We start from the raw sequence: 20,713 nt of genomic DNA on the forward strand, positions 1-20,713 counted from the left end.
TCCCACATGTTCTTCTCGTGTCAGTGTGGGTTTCCTCCAGGTGCTCCAACATGTTCTCCCTGTGTCAGCGTGGGTTTCCTCCAGGTGCTCTGACATGTTCTCCCTGTGTCAGCGTGGGTTTCCTCCAGGTGCTCTGACATGTTCTCCCTGTGTCAGTGTGGGTTTCCTCCAGGTGCTCCAACATGTTCTCCCTGTGTCAGCGTGGGTTTCCTCCAGGTGCTCTGACATGTTCTCCCCGTGTCAGCGTGGGTTTCCTCCAGGTGCTCTGACATGTTCTCCCCGTGTCAGTGTGGGTTTCCTCCAGGTGCTCTGACATGTTCTCCCCGTGTCAGCGTGGGTTTCCTCCAGGTGCTCCGACATGTTCTCCCTGTGTCAGCGTGGGTTTCCTCCAGGTGCTCTGACATGTTCTCCCTGTGTCAGTGTGGGTTTCCTCCAGGTGCTCCCACATGTTCTCCCCGTGTCAGTGTGGGTTTCCTCCAGGTGCTCTGACATGTTCTCCCCGTGTCAGCGTGGGTTTCCTCCAGGTGCTCTGACATGTTCTCCCTGTGTCAGCGTGGGTTTCCTCCAGGTGCTCTGACATGTTCTCCCTGTGTCAGCGTGGGTTTCCTCCAGGTGCTCCCACATGTTCTCCCTGTGTCAGCGTGGGTTTCCTCCAGGTGCTCCCACATGTTCTCCCTGTGTCAGCGTGGGTTTCCTCAAGGTGCTCCGACATGTTCTCCCTGTGTCAACGTGGGTTTCCTCCAGGTGCTCTGACATGTTCTCCCTGTGTCAGCGTGGGTTTCCTCCAGGTGCTCTGACATGTTCTCCCTGTGTCAGCGTGGGTTTCCTCCAGGTGCTCTGACATGTTCTCCCCGTGTCAGCGTGGGTTTCCTCCAGGTGCTCCAGCTTCCTCCCACAGTCCAAAGACATGCAGGTTAACTGGTGACTCTAAATTGTCCGTAGGTGTGAATGTGAGTGTGAATGGTTGTCTGTCTCTATGTGTCAGCCCTGTGATAGTCTGGTGACCTGTCCAGGGTGAACCCTGCCTCTCACCCAGTGTCAGCTAGGATAGGCTCCACCCCCCCGTGACCCCTAACAGGATAAGTGGTTATAAAAAATGAATGAATGTCAAAATATTACACATATACTGCACATCTTTTCACTTTGTTTTATTCTGAAAAATAAAGAACAGATCAACCACTGCCCACCCACATGTACTTCATTTTTACCTGTAACTGTGAATTTATATGTATATATTTCTGTTTTTTTACCCATTACACAGCTTTTTGCATGTTACCCACGGGTACCTGTCCGGTGCTGGCCTGTGTCGTTCTAGTGAGCACAGACCCTGAAAAGGAGCCCGACATGTCCAAGAGATAGAACCATATGAAGGGGTCAGGCGTACTCCACAACACTGCCGCGCACACGTCCTCGACACTCACCCTGCTGAACAAGGTTGCCGACACTGCCAAACCACATATTGAGCATGTGCAGACCACAGTGGAAGGGACTGCGCACTCATAAAGCCATCTCGCATGGCGTTTCTTGGACAGGACCTTACCGGCCACACCATCACCAAACCACACAGCTGTTCAGTGCGTCTGATGGGGCGGTGCCTTCAACACAACATGCCAACACACAGAGTGAGCCGAGCAGATGCAATATCTGCCTCCCTGTCCTCCTCATGGGACAGAGGACAAAGAGCATCTAACTATCGACCTGCTCAGTGTGCCTCTCACTGTCGCTGAAGAGATGAAGGATGTCTGACAGCAGCAAGCCGCCTCCTTATACATGTTATACAACATGTATTCAGGTAGGCACCTCCTGATTGGCTGGCTACGTTTATTCAGATGTCAGTGTGCTTGTGATTAAAATCCAGCTGAGGGCGGAGCCTGTGTGAGATAGAGCATATTGACAACAGGATTTCTTTGTAAACTAACAGGAAACACTGTTATTTGCCCTGACGCCACACTGCCAACAGCCAATAGGATCGAAGTCTGGAAACTTCTCCTTCTCTTTATTTCCAACACAGTTAATCAGCGTGAACAAAGATACTGCAGTTACGAACTGATGGTAGTCCCACCCACCTTTTGAAGAGTCGTCCTCGATTGGCTGCTTGAAAGCGGTGATGTCACTGAAAGTGCAGAGAAAGAGGACCACTTTGTCCTGCTCGTTTCGGATCGGTGCAATCTTCACGAAAAACCAAACTGGCATCCCTGCAGAATGAATTCACACACACACACACACACACACACACAGAAAATCACTCTGATGTTCGTCACAAAAATGATCCGTCAGAACTCAACACATCCCAACGTATTCTCACTCCTGACCTCGTCACATATCACCACTTGGTCAGGGGACTTTACACATGACATGCAAGGTGTCCTGGCTGCGTCTGTTGTTGATGTTCTGGGACGCCAAGTCAATTTATGCCGGCCGCATGCATTATGTCTTTTCAAAAACACCTTCTATTTATGTTCATTTACTTGTGCAACAAAAGCACATAGTTGAGTTTTGGAACAAACATCATGGTGAAAGTCTGCTGTTGTTGGACCCGTCCACCTCCCTCCTGCCCGCCCTGCAAAGAGCACCTTAAATTTCATTGTTGTCCAGCAGCGTTTCAAACTGACACCGCCCAGCAGTGTATCAAAGGAGGCCTGTTTTTTGTCGGTGCCTGACGCTAACATTACTGACCAAGCAGTGGTATCTGACGACTTTAGAATGAGAACAGGAAGTGACAGGGAGGTTTGGAGTTCCAGGTCTTAAAAAGATTAGAAAGATATATATGGTCTCCTCCCGGTTGGACATGCCCGAGACACCTCCCAATATATATTTATATATATATATATATATATAAAGCCCCTACATGATGCATAATACTGTCAGGTAGAAGAAGTGGCTGATATCAAGAAGACCTACCAGTGGCAGGAGAGTGCTGCACTGACAGACAGCACAGAGACACTAATCATGGCAGCACAAGAACAGGCCCTAAGCACAAGGGCCATAGAGGCCAGGGTCTACCACAGCAGATCAGACCCAAGGTGCAGGCTGTGCAAAGATGCCCCTGAGACGGTCCAGCACATAGTGGCAGGGTGTAAGATGCAGGCAGGATCAGCGTACATGGAGAGGCACAACCAAGTGGCTGGGATAGAGCACAGGAACATCTGCACCCAGTATGGACTCCAAGTACCCAAATCCCGATGGAACACACCACCAAAGGTGGTGGAGAACAACAGGGCTAAGATCCTGTGGGACTGCAGCTTCCAGACTGACAAACAGCTGCTGGCTAACCAACCGGACATAGTGGTGATTGACAAACACCAGGTGAGGGCAGTGGTGGTGGATGTGGCAATACCAGCCGACAGCAACATCAGAGAGAAGGAACACGCAAAGGTGGAGAAGTATCAAGGGTTGAAAGAACAGCTGGAACAGATGTGGAAGGTCAAAGTTGACCCCCATAGTAGTAGGAGCACTCGGGGCAGTGACCCCCAAACTGACAGAGTGGCTCCGGCAGATTCCAGGAACAAAATCTGAAGCCTCAGTCCAGAAGAGTGCAGTCCTAGGAACAGCTAAGATACTGCGCAGAACCCTCAAACTCCCAGGCCTCTGGTGGAAGACCTGAGCGGGAGGGTGACACAGATACAGATGCCACCCTGAGAGGGTGACAGGGTGATTTTTTTTTATAATTATAAACACGCCTGTTTTTATGTTTAAACATCAGCTAGTTACTTTTAATCATGAACAAAATTAACAGACACTGACATCCCTGGACACACCCTCTAGTATGATAAAACCAACAGAAGTGTTGAGAGTGCAGCCAAAGATCACATGACCTGAGGAGTCCTGAGTGGTTTTAGTTACTGTTTGCTGATGTGCCATCACCAGTTAGACCAGTGTAGAGTTCTTAAGGCCCTGATACACCGATTCTTTATTTATTTCATTTTTTATTTAACCTTTATTTAACCAGAAAAACCTCTTGTGATTAAAAATCTCTTTATCAGGAGCGTCCTGGCAGAGACAGGCAGCAACGTAAGTTACAGACAGACAACACAGAACAAATGTTGAATCTGCCACAGAGATGGCAGAGACTGTCTGTGAATGACATCACTCTGACTGGCAGTTCAGCGTACAGGAGGAGAAGCGTCAGTGAGTAAAGGAGGGTCCAGAGGGAGTGAGACCAAAACCAACTTGTCAGGTCAGATTATTTTTCTCTTTAGCAGAAACATTTCCTGATGGAAACGGTAAATATGCTCTGATTGTGTTGTTAATGTGCTAACTGGCTAACTAGGGAAACTTCCTGTTTCCCTTTTTGAATGAGGATTACAGACGACCGCTGTCTGCTGGTGTGGAGACTTATTTCCTTTCACACAGGGGCAAACCGTACGAGCTGGTTGGCTGTTAGCTGTAGTCTCTGGGGTGTGTTCGTGTAAACTCTTTGGCCGAGACACAGGCAACATGAGGCAACGCAGCAGGGGGCCTTCATTGCTGCTAGTTCTCTGAGGTCTGGGCCTTTAGTCTAGAACCTTCTGAGTCTCTGAACCAACTGGGAGAAGCTCTGATCTTCTCTGGCTCTTAACTGGTCCGACCCAGTCTCCCACTGGTCTGTTCAGCTCTCAGCAGTGCCTTCTCAGTACGTTTCTCTCTGGTTGATTATCAGCACTCGGTGGAGACACTGACATAAATTGAAATCTGATCTTTGACTGTTGTCGAGTCGCAGAGATCAGCCTCAGAGTCTGTGTTGTTTACAGCACTGTGTTTTTACACAGTGTGTTGTTTACTGGCTGCACAGCGTGCGCCATCTTGGTGCCAATTTGAAATGAAGCGGAAACCACACCCAGCTCACTCTGTGCCCGTCAGGTTTCGGAGCACACCACCTGTGATCAGCAATGTTTATATGGAGCTCAGTGATCAGCAGAAAACAGCACAGAGGAAACCTGCGACTGCTCTCAGTGATTAAATTCACATCTCGTCAAGTCTGCTGTTCAAAGACGACCTGACGACCAAGGCTGTTTTTTAAAACATATTTTTATTGCCATTTTCTGAAGGAACAGAGCGATCAATATGTCATAATTAACCACTTGAGTCACTGTCAGCTGAGACGAATAAAGAAAAGGAAGAACTAAAAAAATAACACTACTACAGTTCTGACCGAGCAATCTGATTGGACAGGATATATTGCACGAGTGCTGATATACAGTATGACAGCACTGGGACTTTTAACTCTGCATGTATCACTGCACCTTACAGGTGCTCTGAACCGTTAATCACATTAACCATTGATTAGCTGACATTCAGAGAGGAACTTATTTCCACAAACAACAAACTTCATTTCACTTTGGAAGAAGACACAGCGTCCTGATTAAGCTGTTAACCCACCAGCATCACACACGCCGCCAAGGTGACTGTCAACAGACTGATTTCACTGGTCGATAGCTAAACACAGACACACAGATGTAGCCTACATGATACACAGCAGCTGGTCGGTGGTAATGTGTCGACCTACACAGAGCAGCGAGCTGGTGTTCAGGAGTGTTTGTGTGTTGCTTGGCAACAGTTCTGGTGTCTAGATGTGAAACTATTTGTGTGGGCGGAGCCATCATTAAATAAAACATATCATGACCTGTTGTCACTTTTTTTGCTGTTAATAAACTGTTACTGTATACACTCGAGGCCGTGCTGTTGGACTGAAGATCAGCGCTGCAGCCTCGTCCCTACAACTGAATCACAGCTGTGCTGATATTCAGTCCAACAGCACGACCTCGAGACGTCTGACTGTAACGCTGACAGGAAGTGACCACCATGAGATGGCGTATCATCTCTAGTCAACAACTCTCTGTGCTTCCGTTCTGATTTGCAGCTTTTCAGACTTATTTTGTGGCTGAATATAATTAATAATAATTAATTAATAATAAATAGTGATAGTGAGATACTGGCTACAGTGATGAAACAAAACCAGCATCAGATGGACTGTATTCATAATCAATATGCCACAATAATATAAATAACCAGCGCCAATTCATCAGCCAGTGAGAATGTGTGTGTGGGCGGGGCATAAGCACATACAGCCAGCAGCAGCAGCAGCGACCCACCGTCTGACACCGGCACACTGTGAGGACAGAAACTCACAGGGCTCTGTGGGGACGGAGCACCTGCTGCAGCAAGCCAACACTTGACCAGCGGACTTCACTACAAGCTGATTGGCTGTTGAAACAGGTGACGTGCTTTAAAACCAGCCGCCGGCCATTTGACCAGCTGAGTGTCAGGTGACATCATCAGCCGGCTTGAGTCGAGCTCAGACCGGCCAGTTCACACTGCTGACACTTTTCTCTGCCATGTTCTCAAACAGTTTTGTCTCGTCGTGAATCTTTGGTCTGAACTGGACTTCACATGCTGCAGATTTATAAAGGATTCAGGCTGAAGTAGAGTTTTTCCTTCTCAACAGTGAGATCGATGGTCGTGGTGAAAACAATTTCATCCGTGAAAATAAAAAGGAGTGATTGCCCCCGTCTGTATAAACCCTGTGTTTTCCTCTGCATGGTGCTGTGTTGTTTATGGAAATGAAAATAAATTAAAGCAGCAGTGAATGAGTGAATCTGCTGACTCATTAAGCTCCAGTCTGTCAGAGAGCTCTGTCTTTTACCAACTGCCTCTGTCACTGACAGGCCGCCAACTGTCAGCACGCTGTGTCCCAGTTTAGGAGAGAAACTGGGTCTCGAGGTCTCGAGGTCCGTGAGTTTCTGGGTTTTTGGGAGATTCAGGTCAGGCAAAGCACCTGTAGCACAGAGTATGTCACATCTGCAGTACTGTTAAAAAACTGAAGTACTCACGGTTTTTCTTGTACATCAGAATCTCAAAGGAGTTCATCTCGTAGTTCTCAAAGGTCTGTCGAACCTTTTCAGTCATCTCCTTGTCAGTCAGCTCTCCGTACATGAAGCTGCAGGAGAAAACACAGTCCTGATACACCCACCATCTTACTGGTTACTGGTGCGGCAGCAGCGTGTGTTCAAGTGTGCAGCTGTACCTGCAGGTGCTGCTCTTCTGCATCACCTCAGCTCGATGGTAACCGGACAGTTTGCAGAAGCCGTCGTTGCTGTAGACGATGGGCCAGTCCACGATCTGAGCGTTCCCCAGCACGAAGTTGGTATCTGACCACAGAAACCAGTGGGTTACAATCAGCCCAGCTCAGTGCATCACACAACAAAACAAGTTCAGAGCATCAAACATGTGGAGATGTTTTAATGCAGCAATTTACAGATCACTACAAACACAGTATGCTGTGTTTTAAAAGAAATAAGTAGTCACACAGTGAGAAAATGAAAACATGTATAGAAATTAAAAAAGAATTGATGCAGCAACATCATCAAATCAAATCGTTGCCCTCTGTATCGTAACCAAATGGAATCGTGAGGTGCCTGGACATTCCCACCTCTAGAGTTCATGGCGACATGTTTAAATGTCTTCTTTTATCCAGCAATCGCTCATAATGCTGAGCAGAAGGTAAGAAAATATCCAGAAGATAAACCAGTGGGATTAAAAATAAGTAACTGACTGATTGCCAATTAATTTTCTGGTGACAGACAAAAAGATTGATCACCTAAGTGCTGCAGCTCTGCAGTGGGGCTGAGCCATACGGACAAAAATTCATATCTCAGCATTTACAGGCTGAGCAGAGACACACGATATATATCTTAGTATTTCTACACAGTGGGCGACATGTTTTCAGCCGCAGGTCAAAGCCACACTGGAGACGTCACAAGCACTTCTATAAAAACAGACTGTGATCCATCCATCCATCAATCCGTCCATCCATCCATCTGTCCATCCATCCATCCATCCATCCATCTGTCCATCCATCCATCCATCCATCCATCAATCCGTCCATCCATCCATCCATCCATCCATCCATCCATCTGTCCATCCATCCATCCATCCATCAATCCGTCCATCCATCCATCCATCCATCCATCCATCCATCTGTCCATCCATCCATCCATCCATCAATCCGTCCATCCATCCATCCATCTGTCCATCCATCCATCCATCCATCCATCCATCCACCAATCTGTCCATCCATCATGTAGCTGATGTGAACCAGGGGTTACAGTGCTTCATATTTAGGGTGCTCACTGTTTCTTATTAATATTCAGTCTGGACACAAACAGGACAAACAGCTAACGGCCAATCAGAGACACAAACAGCACAGGAAGCTTTATTCCACTCTGTGTGTGTGTGTGTGTGTGTGTGTGTGACCTCTTTAAAACAAAGTCATAGAGCTGATACACCGATGAAACTCTATTTGTGACTCGGGCAGAAATCATGTTCATGGATTAAAGTTTTATTCACGTTACACTTGGTCACGTTTATTCACGTCATGTCTCGGGTTGCTTGAAATGTTGGTACAAACTGTGTCAACTGGTAGATATCTGGCAAAACTGCTCAGGGGAGCTGTTCAGGGCTTTGTAGCAATCAGGGCTGAATTCTGACATGATCTCCTGATCTCACTGAGTCCTCAAACCCAGATATGTGTTTTTGGTTTGTTATTACCTGGAGGTAAAGCTTCCTCTCCCCCACAGGGCTGTAGTTACTAGTTACTTTCCTCAAAAAGTAACTGACTTAGTAACTGAGTTACTGCACCATAAAAGTAACTAATTACCTGGAAAAGTAACTATATCATTACTTTTTTATAAAATGCTCAAATATGTCAAATTGCTTGGACACGCCCCCTTAATGGAACTGTATGTAATGAAACTCAACACTGAATATGTTAAATGAATGAAACTGACACTTAATAGATTAAATCATTATTATAAAACACTGTACACTTATCTACACTACACTGCATTGTTGAAAAGTCTCACTGACTGACCGTCACCTGTGTGTATGAAGAGAAGGAGAGGGGCAGAGCTGTGGAAACATCCTGCAGTCCAACACACTATCATGTGTTTAAATAACTTATTAGACAGATATATAGAGAGAAAGACGATGTTTAGAGAGCGAGCCCAAATAAGCACTTTACAAAACAACAAGCCCACACAGCAACCATGCTTGTGTGCTTGGGAATACCCGCCCTACTCTGCCTCTGATTGGTTTATGATAAAATTTTACTCTCCCTAAGCCAATCATCATCACGTATGCTTCCCTCTCACCAAAGAGAAAAATACTTTAGAGCTCCGCTGAGAGGGAGCTTGCATGGGTGAAAGCTGCACCAGTGAACTCAAGTAAAGCTGAGCAACAGCGCATTTTATTGTGAGTAACGGTAACGGCGTTATAACGGGGGAGACAGTAACTTTTTTGATTACTCGTTACTGAAAAAAGTAGCTCCGTCAGTAACGCCGTTTATTTATAACGCCGGGTCGGCCAGTCTGGTCCCGTTGGTCAGTGTTTACTTATTCCAGTAACACTGGCGGTCCCGGAGAGTGAGTGACCTGACATGGTGCGTTGGTAAATTCAGTCTGACGCTCTACACTAAAATGAGAGCCCTGTTGGTGGAAGAAACGCAGCGTTATATTTCTACATGAATGAACCAACGCTTAAGTTAATCACACATTCACTCCGCTCGGCGCTCTGCTGCTCCGTCTCCACAGACAGAGTGTCCAGAGTGCGCTCTGCCACTCTGAGAGTGCGCTGCTCTGGATAACCCAACGCTACATTCAGACAGCGCTCCCAATTTATCAACGCTCCAGTTTCAATCAATCAATCAATCAATTTTATTTATAAAGCTCAATATCACAAATCACAATTTGCCTCACAGGGCTTTACAGCATACGACATCCCTCTGTCCTTATGACCCTCACAGCTGATCAGGAAAAACTCCCCAAAAAACCCCTTTAGTTTGTGTCAGAGTGCGCTCCCACACTCACAATGAGTGTTTCTGAACGCACCACTCACATCATCTTCCTCCATCGTCTAAAACAAGACAATACAACTTGTTAGCTAGCGCTAGCTAATGTCTGTGGAGAACTGTTTTGCCTCCAGCTAAGCCCCGCCCACCAACAAACATCACACTGTTTACTAACAGTTAAAGGGTGTATGAGGTCTGTGTAGGGCTGGGCGATATGGCCTAAAAAAAAATTTTCCCCTCCTCGTTAAAAAAAAATATATTTGTGGCCTGGTTGCACATAACTGGAGTCCAAAACTTTCAGCATGTGAATAAACCCCAGCTTTTCCACGGTAGCCTATATATGGGCACCACATCCAATATACATGGCGACTGCATCTGTGATCGCTTTTCACCGGACCCCTTTCTTATCATACGGCAGTGTTTCCCCTACCATCATATTGGATCACAACAGAAGTCATTTAAAGGGCCAGTGTGTAAAATGGGTTGAAAACAGTGACATCAGTGGTCAAATTCTAGATTGCAGGGCTCACTCGCTCACCCCTCCCATCGGGTAAATGACGGTGGCCTCGTAGGGACAAAAAGCCTTGCGCACAAGTTTTTCAGGAGTAGGTCTATCTAGCGACGAGGTGAATGTTTATTTAGAAATCTAAACCATGTTACAATATTGTAATGAATCCCTCACGAGCAGGAGACCAGAGGAGCGTTCGGGAAAAGGCCAGTTTATTTCAGCACTCCAGAAACTCCGGTAACACTCCACTCCGTCCCAAACTCTGACTCTTCTGGCGTAACAGACACACTTCATACACACATACTCGTTTACCATACTAAGTGGGGACCCCCTCCCCTCTCTGCTCCACCAATCTCCAGCCCGTACACTGACTGACAGCGTAGCCTGTAAACAGAGCTCAGCTGTTTATTTAGCCTAGCGATATCTCCGGACTATAGTAGCTGCAATGGACGACTTTGAACGCGATTTTAAAGAGTTTCTTGTAGCAGACACAGACCCAGAGCCATACCTGTTTGAGCCGGAGCATACAGATGAGGAACTCCATGTGTTTGATGCTGAGCGGGTGAGAAGAGAGGCTGAATGCACAGAATGGGATTCGGTGCTACTGCTACCATCGTTGGGGAGATATATCATCAGGAGGAAAAGCGCCACAGAGAGTGCATCACAAGGAGTGAAGCTGCGTCGTCTTTTCCTCGCAGATGACGGTTCGGGTTCATTCTCTCCTGTTGCGTGGTAAGTGTGGTCCATTCACAAACTTTATAACTAAAAAAACTTTTCACTACTCTCTATCGACGAACTACTAACACTCTGCTGTTTCCTAGAGCATATCTAGTCTCATCATCATATCAATATAATATCAATATATTACCAAACCTGGCATTCCAGTATGACCTCCTGAATATTTCACTCTTTGACATTAATTTTTGAAACAAAGCCTGAGAGAAGAAGATCATGTGTGACGTGCAGCTGAGGAGCATCCTGCAGGCTTTAACATGCTCCTGAAGAACCCAAAGGACGTTAACAACATGACACCACTCACCTGTGTCATGTTGTTAACGTCACACACTTCAGGATGGAGATTTGTTTCAAACACACACAACATGGTCGCAACAGATAAACACATCTGATGTCACCGAACGTTCATGTGTGAAGATTAGGGATGCACAGATTTATCAGCCGAACATGGTTATCGGCCGATATCCTCCTTGGCGACCGTTCTCAGCCGACAGCAGCAGTCTATGTTTTTCTGTTGTGTCTCAAGCTGACAAGCAGAGCTACAGGATAACAGCCTCCCATCATCCCGGGGACAATAAAAGACATGTTTGGGACGAACAGAGATCTTCCACTGGACGCTGTCGAGACAGAAGGACGCAGTAAACTCAATATGGACCTGTCAGAGGACGCAGCCTGTTGTTTACCTGATGATGCTACATCATGAACAACAAATCTGTGATGACATCAGCAGGAGGAGAGCTACTTAATGTTAGCTGTTAGGTGTTAGCAGCTAGTTTATGTTAGGTGTTAGCAGCTAGTTTATGTTAGCTGTTAGCAGCTAGTTAATGTTAGCTGTTAGGTGTTAGCAGCTAATTTATGTTAGCTGTTAGCAGCTAGTTAATGTTAGCTGTTAGGTGTTAGCATCCAGTTAATGTAAACTGTTAGGTGTTAGCAGCTAGTTAATGTTAGCTGTTAGGTGTTAGCAGCTAGTTTATGTTAGCTGTTAGGTGTTAGCAGCTAGTTAATGTTAGCTGTTAGGTGTTAGCAGCTAGCTATCACTAGGTGTTAATCTGGATGCACTGATTTTGAAATTCTGGGCCAATATCAACACTAATGTTCTTATATTGTTGTTTATTTCTATTTGTTGTTATTTATTCCCCCTTTTGTGTGATGTAAACAAAGAAATCTTTATTGTTAAAAAAAAGTTTCAAAGTCATCCTTCTCTACCCTACCACTGAGCACAAATTCAATCAGACACATTTCTGAAAAATCTTTGTCTTTTACGTGATCTTTTAATAGTTTCCTCTCTAATATCTATTTTATAGTGAAAACTTCAACGTATTTCTCCTTCAAACAGCTGATTTATTCAAATTTCTCACCAAAAACTACAATTCACAAGATGACATTGAACACATCATGAGAATGTTAGAATTTACCTTCATCCAGTGCTTATTGAAAAGAGCTTGAATGCATCATAATGTAACTCAGTGTAACCTCCGTTAGTCGTGGCCACCGGCTGCTAACAGCTAACGTTAACTAGCTCTCCTCCTGCTGATGTCATCGCAGATTTGTCGTTCACAGTGTAGCATCATCAGATCAACAACAGGCTGCGTCCTCTGACATGTTGACAGTGAGTTTACTGCGTCCTGTCATCCTGACGGCATCCCAGGGAAGATCTCTGTTTGTCCAGACATATTTTCTGTTGTCCCCGGGACGACGGGACGCTGGTTGCTACGAACCATTTGCCAAACAGTTGTTGGATTCTGTTGACTTTAAAACTGTTCAGTTGTTGTTTTATGAGGGGAAAACATATCAACAACAAGAAAAATCGGTATAGGCCCAGAATTTTACAATTGGTGCATCTCTAGTGAAATTATTAAAGTTATGAAGAAATATATTGTAAGATTCAGCTCCAGATCTCATTTTGTATATTTTAATTACTAATTTTTCTATTTTTATTTATTTACTCAAATATTTGTCTGATTTCTGTATCATAATAGCCTCACATCACTATTTCATTACAGCTTAATTCTGTTTATGACCGGTAACAGTGAATTACTGACTCTTCCTGACATGTGTTGTTCTTCAGACGAAGCAGAGAACTTGGTCTTAACCCCACAAGAAGCTTATTAAGACATTTCCTGACCATCCCTCTAGCGCCACCACCAGGACAAACGCTCCCCGCTGTGTGCGGTAATGAACACTGCAGCCTCTCAGGGCCGCCAGCAGTTTGTCAGAGTTTAAAGTTCGACTCCATCCCTTGTCATTTCATTAATTGGGGTGAATTGGGCTGAGCGGCGTGACGTGGTGTTAATTGATTGTTCAGCTGTAGTTTATCATCACAGTGAATTAAGCAGCAGCCTGACTGAGGCGGATCTGCTGCTCGTTCAACTGCATCACTTCAACAGGAAGCACATGGCTGATAGAGATAAATGTGTTCCTGTATGTCTGTTTACAGAGCCGTCTGCGCGTGTGTGTGTGTAGGGTTTGAATACCATATACATATGCACAGTGCACATAAAATCTGAGAAGTGCACGCAATTGTCAGCTTTAGCATATTAGCATGCTAACAGTAGTGTATCTCTGTTCTCAGGGTCCGATCATGTCCCACAGCTCAGTGTCCTCTTAATGTGACTCATTAAAGCTCCAGTGTGTAGTGGGGGGGGGTGTCAGAAATGGAATATAATACAATCAGTGTGTTTTCTTAGTGTGTAATCAGCTGAAAACAAGAATCATTGAGTTTTCGTTACCTCAGAATGAGCTGATTATATCCACACTGGGAGCAGGTCTACAGAGATCACCATGTTGCACCGCCATGTTTCTACAGTAGCCCAGAACAGACAAACCAAACACTGGATCTAGAGAAGGATATTCATGTTTTCACGTTGGCCACTGTAACGTGGGTGGACAGTACCTTACATTGTGCTATGATATGTTGCTGGTTGGCTGGACAGCACCTGTCGCAGCAGTATGATACGCTGCTGGACTGCGTCAGTTGGAAATTCTGCCAGTAACGATGTAATATATGGAGCTGGAGAGTCCTTATAGGATGGGTTGGACGGGCGGTGGATGGGTCCAACAAACTCTGGACTTTCACCCGTGTGCCTGCTGTTTGCTTCCTGTATGAGCTAAGAGCCAAACCATGTAGGATTTTTTTCTAAACCTAACCATGTGTTTTTGTCAACATCTCGTTATTGGTTGTGGCGTCCTGGTTCATCGACAGCAAAAGCAGAAAGGCGAGCGTGTAATAAGTAGACGTGAAAGTCCACTGACCAGGCGGTGATATGTAACGATGTGGGATGAGAAGCCGTTGGTCCGTCTCTCTTTGAGCAGGGTGTTTACACCAACAACAAAAAACAAACAGGGTGTGCCACAGCAAAATGCAACAGGCTCTCACACTGAGCTGAATGAAACAAGCGCTCATAACCTCAGTAAATAACAAATAAAAACGTTCATGCTGCGTTTTGCTGTTGCTCATGGCGTCTGATGTCTCGCCATGGGCGGGGCTCAGCTCCTGCTCTCACACACACAGGAGCTCAGCAGAGAGGAGAGACAGACTGCGCTCTGCGTTACTGTGCATGAAAGCTTTGCAAGTCAAAACACCAGCCCCTGGATTTCACTTTATTTTTGACACTGATATCGTGACGATATTTGTAGAGCTGACTGTCGGCGCTTTGACAAAATATCTACACAAGGAGACTTTGGATACATAATCATCTCAACTCAACTTTATTTACAGAGCACTTTAAAAACAACAACAGCCGAAACAAAGCGCTGTACATAAACATAAAACATAAAACAAACAATTATAAACAATAAAAACACTAAAACAAGAGCAGAGTCTTGCGCTGAGTTGAAAGCCAAGGAATAAAAATGGGTTTTGAGACGAGTTTTAAAATTGGACAGTGAGGTGGCTTGTCTGATGTGCAAAGGTAGGTCGTTCGTAAAGTTTGGGAGCAGCAACAGAAAAAGCTCTATCCAACCAGAGCTTCCTCCGAGCAGAAGCGTAGGGATGGAGCAGCTCAGAGAGGTACGGTGGGGCGAGATATCAGTTAAGTGGATGTAATGACTAATGGTCTCATTTATGAAATGTTATTAAATCTGTGAGGAGGTTTGCACATAAAAAACTTAAAAACTAAAAACCTACACTGGATTCATGAACACCACGGGGCACAATAGGCATGTGTTCATGTTCATGAACGCCAAACAATCGTAAACTGACAGCGTGCTACTGCTAGTCAGCAACTAGCATCCATCCCGCCCATGACACCATATATGGAGGTGATAATTACTGTGGACAGGTGCATCCTGTCGACCTGTGAACACATGGAGCAAATGAAAAAGACTTTTCCAAAGCTGAGGCTGAAGTTATTTTAGGTGAAGTTCAGGAAAAAAATAGCAAATATATATTAATTTGTTTATTATTAATTTATTAGTGGTGGTGTGACAGGGACAGGTACATCACAGGCCTGGAAGGAGGTAACAGGTGCCGTTAATTCTGCGTCCTCTGTTGTAAGAACCATCCAGGAAGTTAAAATGCTTCAAAATTAAACTTCATCCAAAAAACGCACACGCATAAAAAACCGCAACAGCTACAGGAGGCTCCGCCCAGTCACAGCAGCAGACAAACACATTGCTTACATCATCAGAGAGACAACGACACGCCTCCACTGGAGGTGTCTCTCCTGATTGGATCAGAGGGATGGCAGACATGTAGAAAACACAGGTATTAAGTCGATTTAAAGAACTCATTCACATTTTTAAGAAACCTAATCTGCTAATTACCAACTAATCTATCTGAATGAGTTTTATTTCTAATCTCCTGTCATTTTTGACTTTAAAGGAGCACTAACTAGAGGTGTAATTTCATCTGGAGTATAGCATGACCTCACACACCCTCTCTCTGTGTTGATCTCCAGCCCACTGTTTACAAGCCGGTCCGGCTGCGCATTCATGTACGTTCATGTGAACGAAGTTGTCGGATAAAGAAAGGGACAGAACTCGGATTGACATTGGCCTTGTATTTCCAAGGTGGAGAGCACTGCGAGAGCTGAAGGGGCTACAATCTGACTCGGAGCTAGCTCTTCTTCTCCTGGACAGGTAACGTTAAAGAGGACCTATTATACTCATTTTCAGAGCAGAGGTAGAGGGAGGTGTGGCTCATGACACACCTTGTTTTGGTCTGCAGGCAGTGCACAACAGCAAACCTAGCGGTGAAACCATTTCGCTTTTTGCCCCTTTAATGTGTTTCAAAGTATTGTGAACATAACAGAGCACAATATGAATTAAGGTTGTCATTTCTAATAACAACAAGCAACATTTCTGTGCAATATCTTATTTACAAAAACACTAGGAGCAGTCAGAAGGGGGTGGAGATTTTGATTAGTACCTTTGAAAAGATCTGAGCTACTAACGTTTGATGAATGCTGAAACACAGTTACTTTTCCCTCTACAAATAGTTTACACGCACATTTGTTCTGCTCACGTTTCATGAATGAGACTACAAGTGTGTGAAGGCTAGGGTTGAGACTCGTTAGGATTTTAACGATTCCGATTCCTTACCGATTCCTACATTATATTCAGATTTAGAGCTTGTATCATCTCCCTGAGAATATATAACAACAAAAAGTGATTCTCTGATTTCTACAGTAACACTATTACCCCAAATTAACCACAGCAATGTAATAAAAAATACTTATATGCATTCATGCTTGGGCACTGTTATTTACACCTGAACAGAACACACACACATTGGCTGTTTGTTTCTACCTCTCCCCTCGCTGGAAGCGGACCTCCCGCCGCCCGCCTCCGCCTTGATTAAACGCTGAAAATAAAATAAAAGAGGGAAACAGGTGTCTCCTATTTTATCTTATTTTGTTATATTTCTACCACTCCCCTCGCTGGAAGCGTCGGACCTCCCGCCGCCCGCTCCCGTCTCAAACACGGAGGACTCCCTCTCCGCTGAGCACCCACGGCGCACGCCCGGCCTGTTAAATAGCCTGTAACCATGACAACTGTGTGACACAAACTCAGTGCTTTAGTCATTAAATAATGTCGGGCTCGGTCGGGTTCAGACAGAAATATACGGCCCGTGCCGCACTCTAATGGAAATGCACGTGATATGTTTTTTTTTTTTACAATCTAGGAACCGTTTGCAGGAACCGTTACTCCAAATGTGATGGAACTGGTTCCGGAACCGGAACTTTGGACCCGGTTCCAAAAAAGAACCGGATCCAGATCCCAACCCTAGTGAAGGCAAATAGTAGAGCAGCTGCAACAGTCTGGTGGAAGTTCAGGAAATGACATCACTTTACTGTAATGCAGCCTTTAAAACCAGGAAAACACAACACTAACCATAATCCAAAATCTAATACAACATCTATATTACAGGTCAGAGGATGGGGAGGGACACGTGCACGTCTGTCAGTGATATAATATCCAAACGGACGAAAAGTGTTTAAAGGAGCAGAAACAGATGAAACAGTGAGATCAGAGCTGAACTAAAAACACAGGCTACCCATCACCACCTGACTCTGCTGTGATCACTTTGAGTTCCTACTGTGTACCTGACTGACTAAAGACTGATTCAACTCATGTTACTTTGAACTTATGGACAACATTTTGTTGCTCAAAACAGGAACAGCAGCACAAATGTTATGTTGTTCACCGTCACTGCATCGAGGCAGAGACCGACAGATGTCCCAGAATCTGAGGACGAGTCAGAAATGACATGTTTGCTCTCTGTCATTTTGGAGACTGGCTCTTTAAAGTTCCTCTTAAATGACATTTCTATAAAGTTCTCAGTTTAAGGAATCTTTGGTTTGTTATTTGTGAAGCCTCCATGTCCCATCATGCTCACTGTACGTGCATACCTCAGTGGACTTTTAGACTTTATGTGTTATTGTTATTTTGATACTGAATGTTGAAGAACATTTTGTCACAAAGTTGGAGTTAAATGTTTTTCAGCAGTGTGAGAATCACATTTAATTTGATGCTAATACACAGACTAGAGTTGTATCCAGCAGAATTCAGTGACCTACTAAATAGTTAAAGTGACACACCTATTTTAATATTTCATATTACTGTTACCTTTACACAGGCCTACATTAGGCCATATGCATACTCTATATATATGGAAGTAAAATAGGGCTGCAAATAACGATTGCTTTCATTGATGATTAATCTATTGATTATTCATCTATCAAGCAAATACACAGCTTGAAATATATATTCAGTTTATGATGACATAAACAAAGAGAAAGCAGTAAATTCTCACATTGGAGAATCTGTAACCAGCAAAACCCGTCGCTTGACAAATAATTACAAAATAGTTACCGATTAATTTTCTGTCTGCTGACTTGTTCTTTAAATGTGAACTTTGAGGTTGATTTATATGAAGTCAAACATAGGACAGGCAAGGCAACATGAGAAGGAAATTAAATTATCTTTCTCAAATTTAAGGTATATATATGTGCTACTTTGAATATATGAAGCATCATCAAAATATATACGTGTTAGTTTTTAAATATAAATGTGGTTAACTCAGCCTACATCAAGCAGAATGCAGGGTAGAGAAGATGTACAGCACACAACCTTTAAAAATATGCTTCAATATAAAAATATGTAGAAAAAAACAAAACATCTGTTCGGACAGTTCAAGGTGAGTTAGATTTAAGACTTTTTAAGATTTTTTTAAATGCCACTCACAATGAAATTTACGATTTTGTTTTTTACAATAACTTAAACTTAATTAAAAACAAAAAACAAAACATGAAGTGACATCAATTATTTCAGGGCATTTTAGCTCAAATGGCAAGATGGACCAAATGTTTGTTGCAACATAAAACTTGGAAATATCTGCCGTTGGTTGGTGAGTTTTCTTAGTGTTTTGGTTCGGCTTTTCAGACGTTAATAAGACAGGCAGTCTAAGTTAAATTATTTTACAAAAATATCTGTTACAATTATTTTGAAATTTTACATATTCATAAAATCCTATTCCCCAAGTCTGAGAACTTTTAAGACTTTTAAATGTTGTTTTTAATACCAGCTAAGGCCTTATTATTAGATTAATAAATGAAATGCCTTGTCAGACTTTTTAAGGATCCTCTGGAACCCTGTGTAGTATTTTGCCTGTATGATCAGAATACAGGGTAGAAGGTGTACAGCCTCATTTAATGTTAAAGGTAAATATGCTGAGAATGTGATGAAAATATCAAAATATAGAATATGTACATACTAGTATTTTTAAATGAATGCAAGCCCAGGCTAACTACATGGCCTAATATAACGTCATAAAATGAAGGTAAATATGCTAGTTTAGAATATAAAAATATATTAAAATGATCAGAACAAATTTAATGTAAGTCTTGGCTAATATACGGTGGGACACGAAGGTAAACATGCGCTCTGGTGGGTTTAATACGAAAATATAACAAGAATAAGACATATGAAACTGCGTGGCGGTTTTAATGAGACACACTGGTTGATTTTAGGTGAAGATAAATTCTGCTGTGATGAAGACAAACACCGGAAGTGAAGCTAACTAATAAGCTTACTACAAAGGTAAGGAACCAGGCACGTGCAGGTTTTGTGGAATGACATGAGCCTATCACAGAGGAGCTGTCTGATGATGAAACAACCGAACAGAACCACGAGACGTTCCCCGCCACAGACAGGCTGTGGCCGTTAAAGCCAGCTGTGTAAACCGGACTGAACCGGATCCTACCGTTGGACCGGCGGACGATGTTCTCCAGGAACGTGTTCTGAGGGGCCACGAGACCCCGCCGTCCTCCCGCCATCCTGCCGTCCTCCTGCAGCGCGAGGCAGAGCTGCTTCCCGCCGCTCACATATCTGATGCTGCACGAGCCCCGCGCGCTGTAGAGTAGGAGCCTCGCTCTCCCGCGCGCTCTCTCTCTCTGTCAGCAGGCTCCTCATTGGCAGATGGCTGCAGCACGCGCTCCGAGAGCACCCTCCGCGAGGCGGTCTGCGGTCCACACAGCTTAGGACACACTGAGAGACAGGGACAGGGAGGGAGGGACAGACAGGTAGAGACAAACAGGTGGAGGGAGAGAGAGAAAGAGGGAGGGACAGACAGGTACAGAGACATGGGTGAAGACAGAGACAGACGGATAGAGACAGAGACAGACAGGTAGAGACAGGCAGGTGGAGGCAGACAGGTAGAGAGACATGGGTGAAGACAGAGACAGACAGGTAGAGACAGACAGACAGGTAGAGACAGAGACAGACAGTTAAGAGCCAGACAGACAGGTGGAGACAGATGGATAGAGACAGAGACAAACAGGTAGAGACAGACAGGCGGAGGGAGACAGAGAAAGAGGGAGGGACAGACAGGTAGAGAGACATGGGTGAAGACAGAGACAGATGGATAGAGACACAGACAGACAGGTAGAGACAGACAGACAGACAGACAGACAGGTAGAGACAGGCAGGTGGAGACAGACAGGTAGAGACAGGCAGGTGGAGGCAGACAGGTAGAGACAGACAGGTAGAGACAGACAGGTAGAGACAGGCAGGTGGAGGCAGACAGGTAGAGAGACATGGGTGAAGACAGAGACAGACAGGTAGAGACAGACAGACAGGTAGAGACAGAGACAGACAGTTAAGAGCCAGACAGACAGGTGGAGACAGATGGATAGAGACAGAGACAA

The 20,713-nt window shown here is 44.5% G+C and overlaps 1 protein-coding gene across 1 annotated transcript in view; it reads right to left on the reverse strand.

The window, feature by feature from the left end:
• kcnh1b (potassium voltage-gated channel, subfamily H (eag-related), member 1b) overlaps positions 1 to 19,977 on the reverse strand; it is an 84,352-nt gene extending 64,375 nt beyond the window's left edge. The window contains exons 1-4 of the mRNA XM_033624764.2: positions 19,771 to 19,977; positions 7,004 to 7,127; positions 6,810 to 6,916; positions 2,067 to 2,195 (exon numbers count right to left, since the gene is read on the reverse strand). Coding sequence (XP_033480655.1) covers positions 2,067 to 2,195; positions 6,810 to 6,916; positions 7,004 to 7,127; positions 19,771 to 19,843 — 433 coding nt within the window. The 5' untranslated portion in view covers positions 19,844 to 19,977. The remainder of the gene's footprint in view (positions 1 to 2,066; positions 2,196 to 6,809; positions 6,917 to 7,003; positions 7,128 to 19,770) is intronic.
• Positions 19,978 to 20,713: the final 736 nt, after the last annotated feature.

The sequence above is a fragment of the Epinephelus lanceolatus genome, chromosome 3 (assembly GCF_041903045.1).
Source record: "Epinephelus lanceolatus isolate andai-2023 chromosome 3, ASM4190304v1, whole genome shotgun sequence".
NCBI lineage: Eukaryota > Metazoa > Chordata > Actinopteri > Perciformes > Serranidae > Epinephelus > Epinephelus lanceolatus.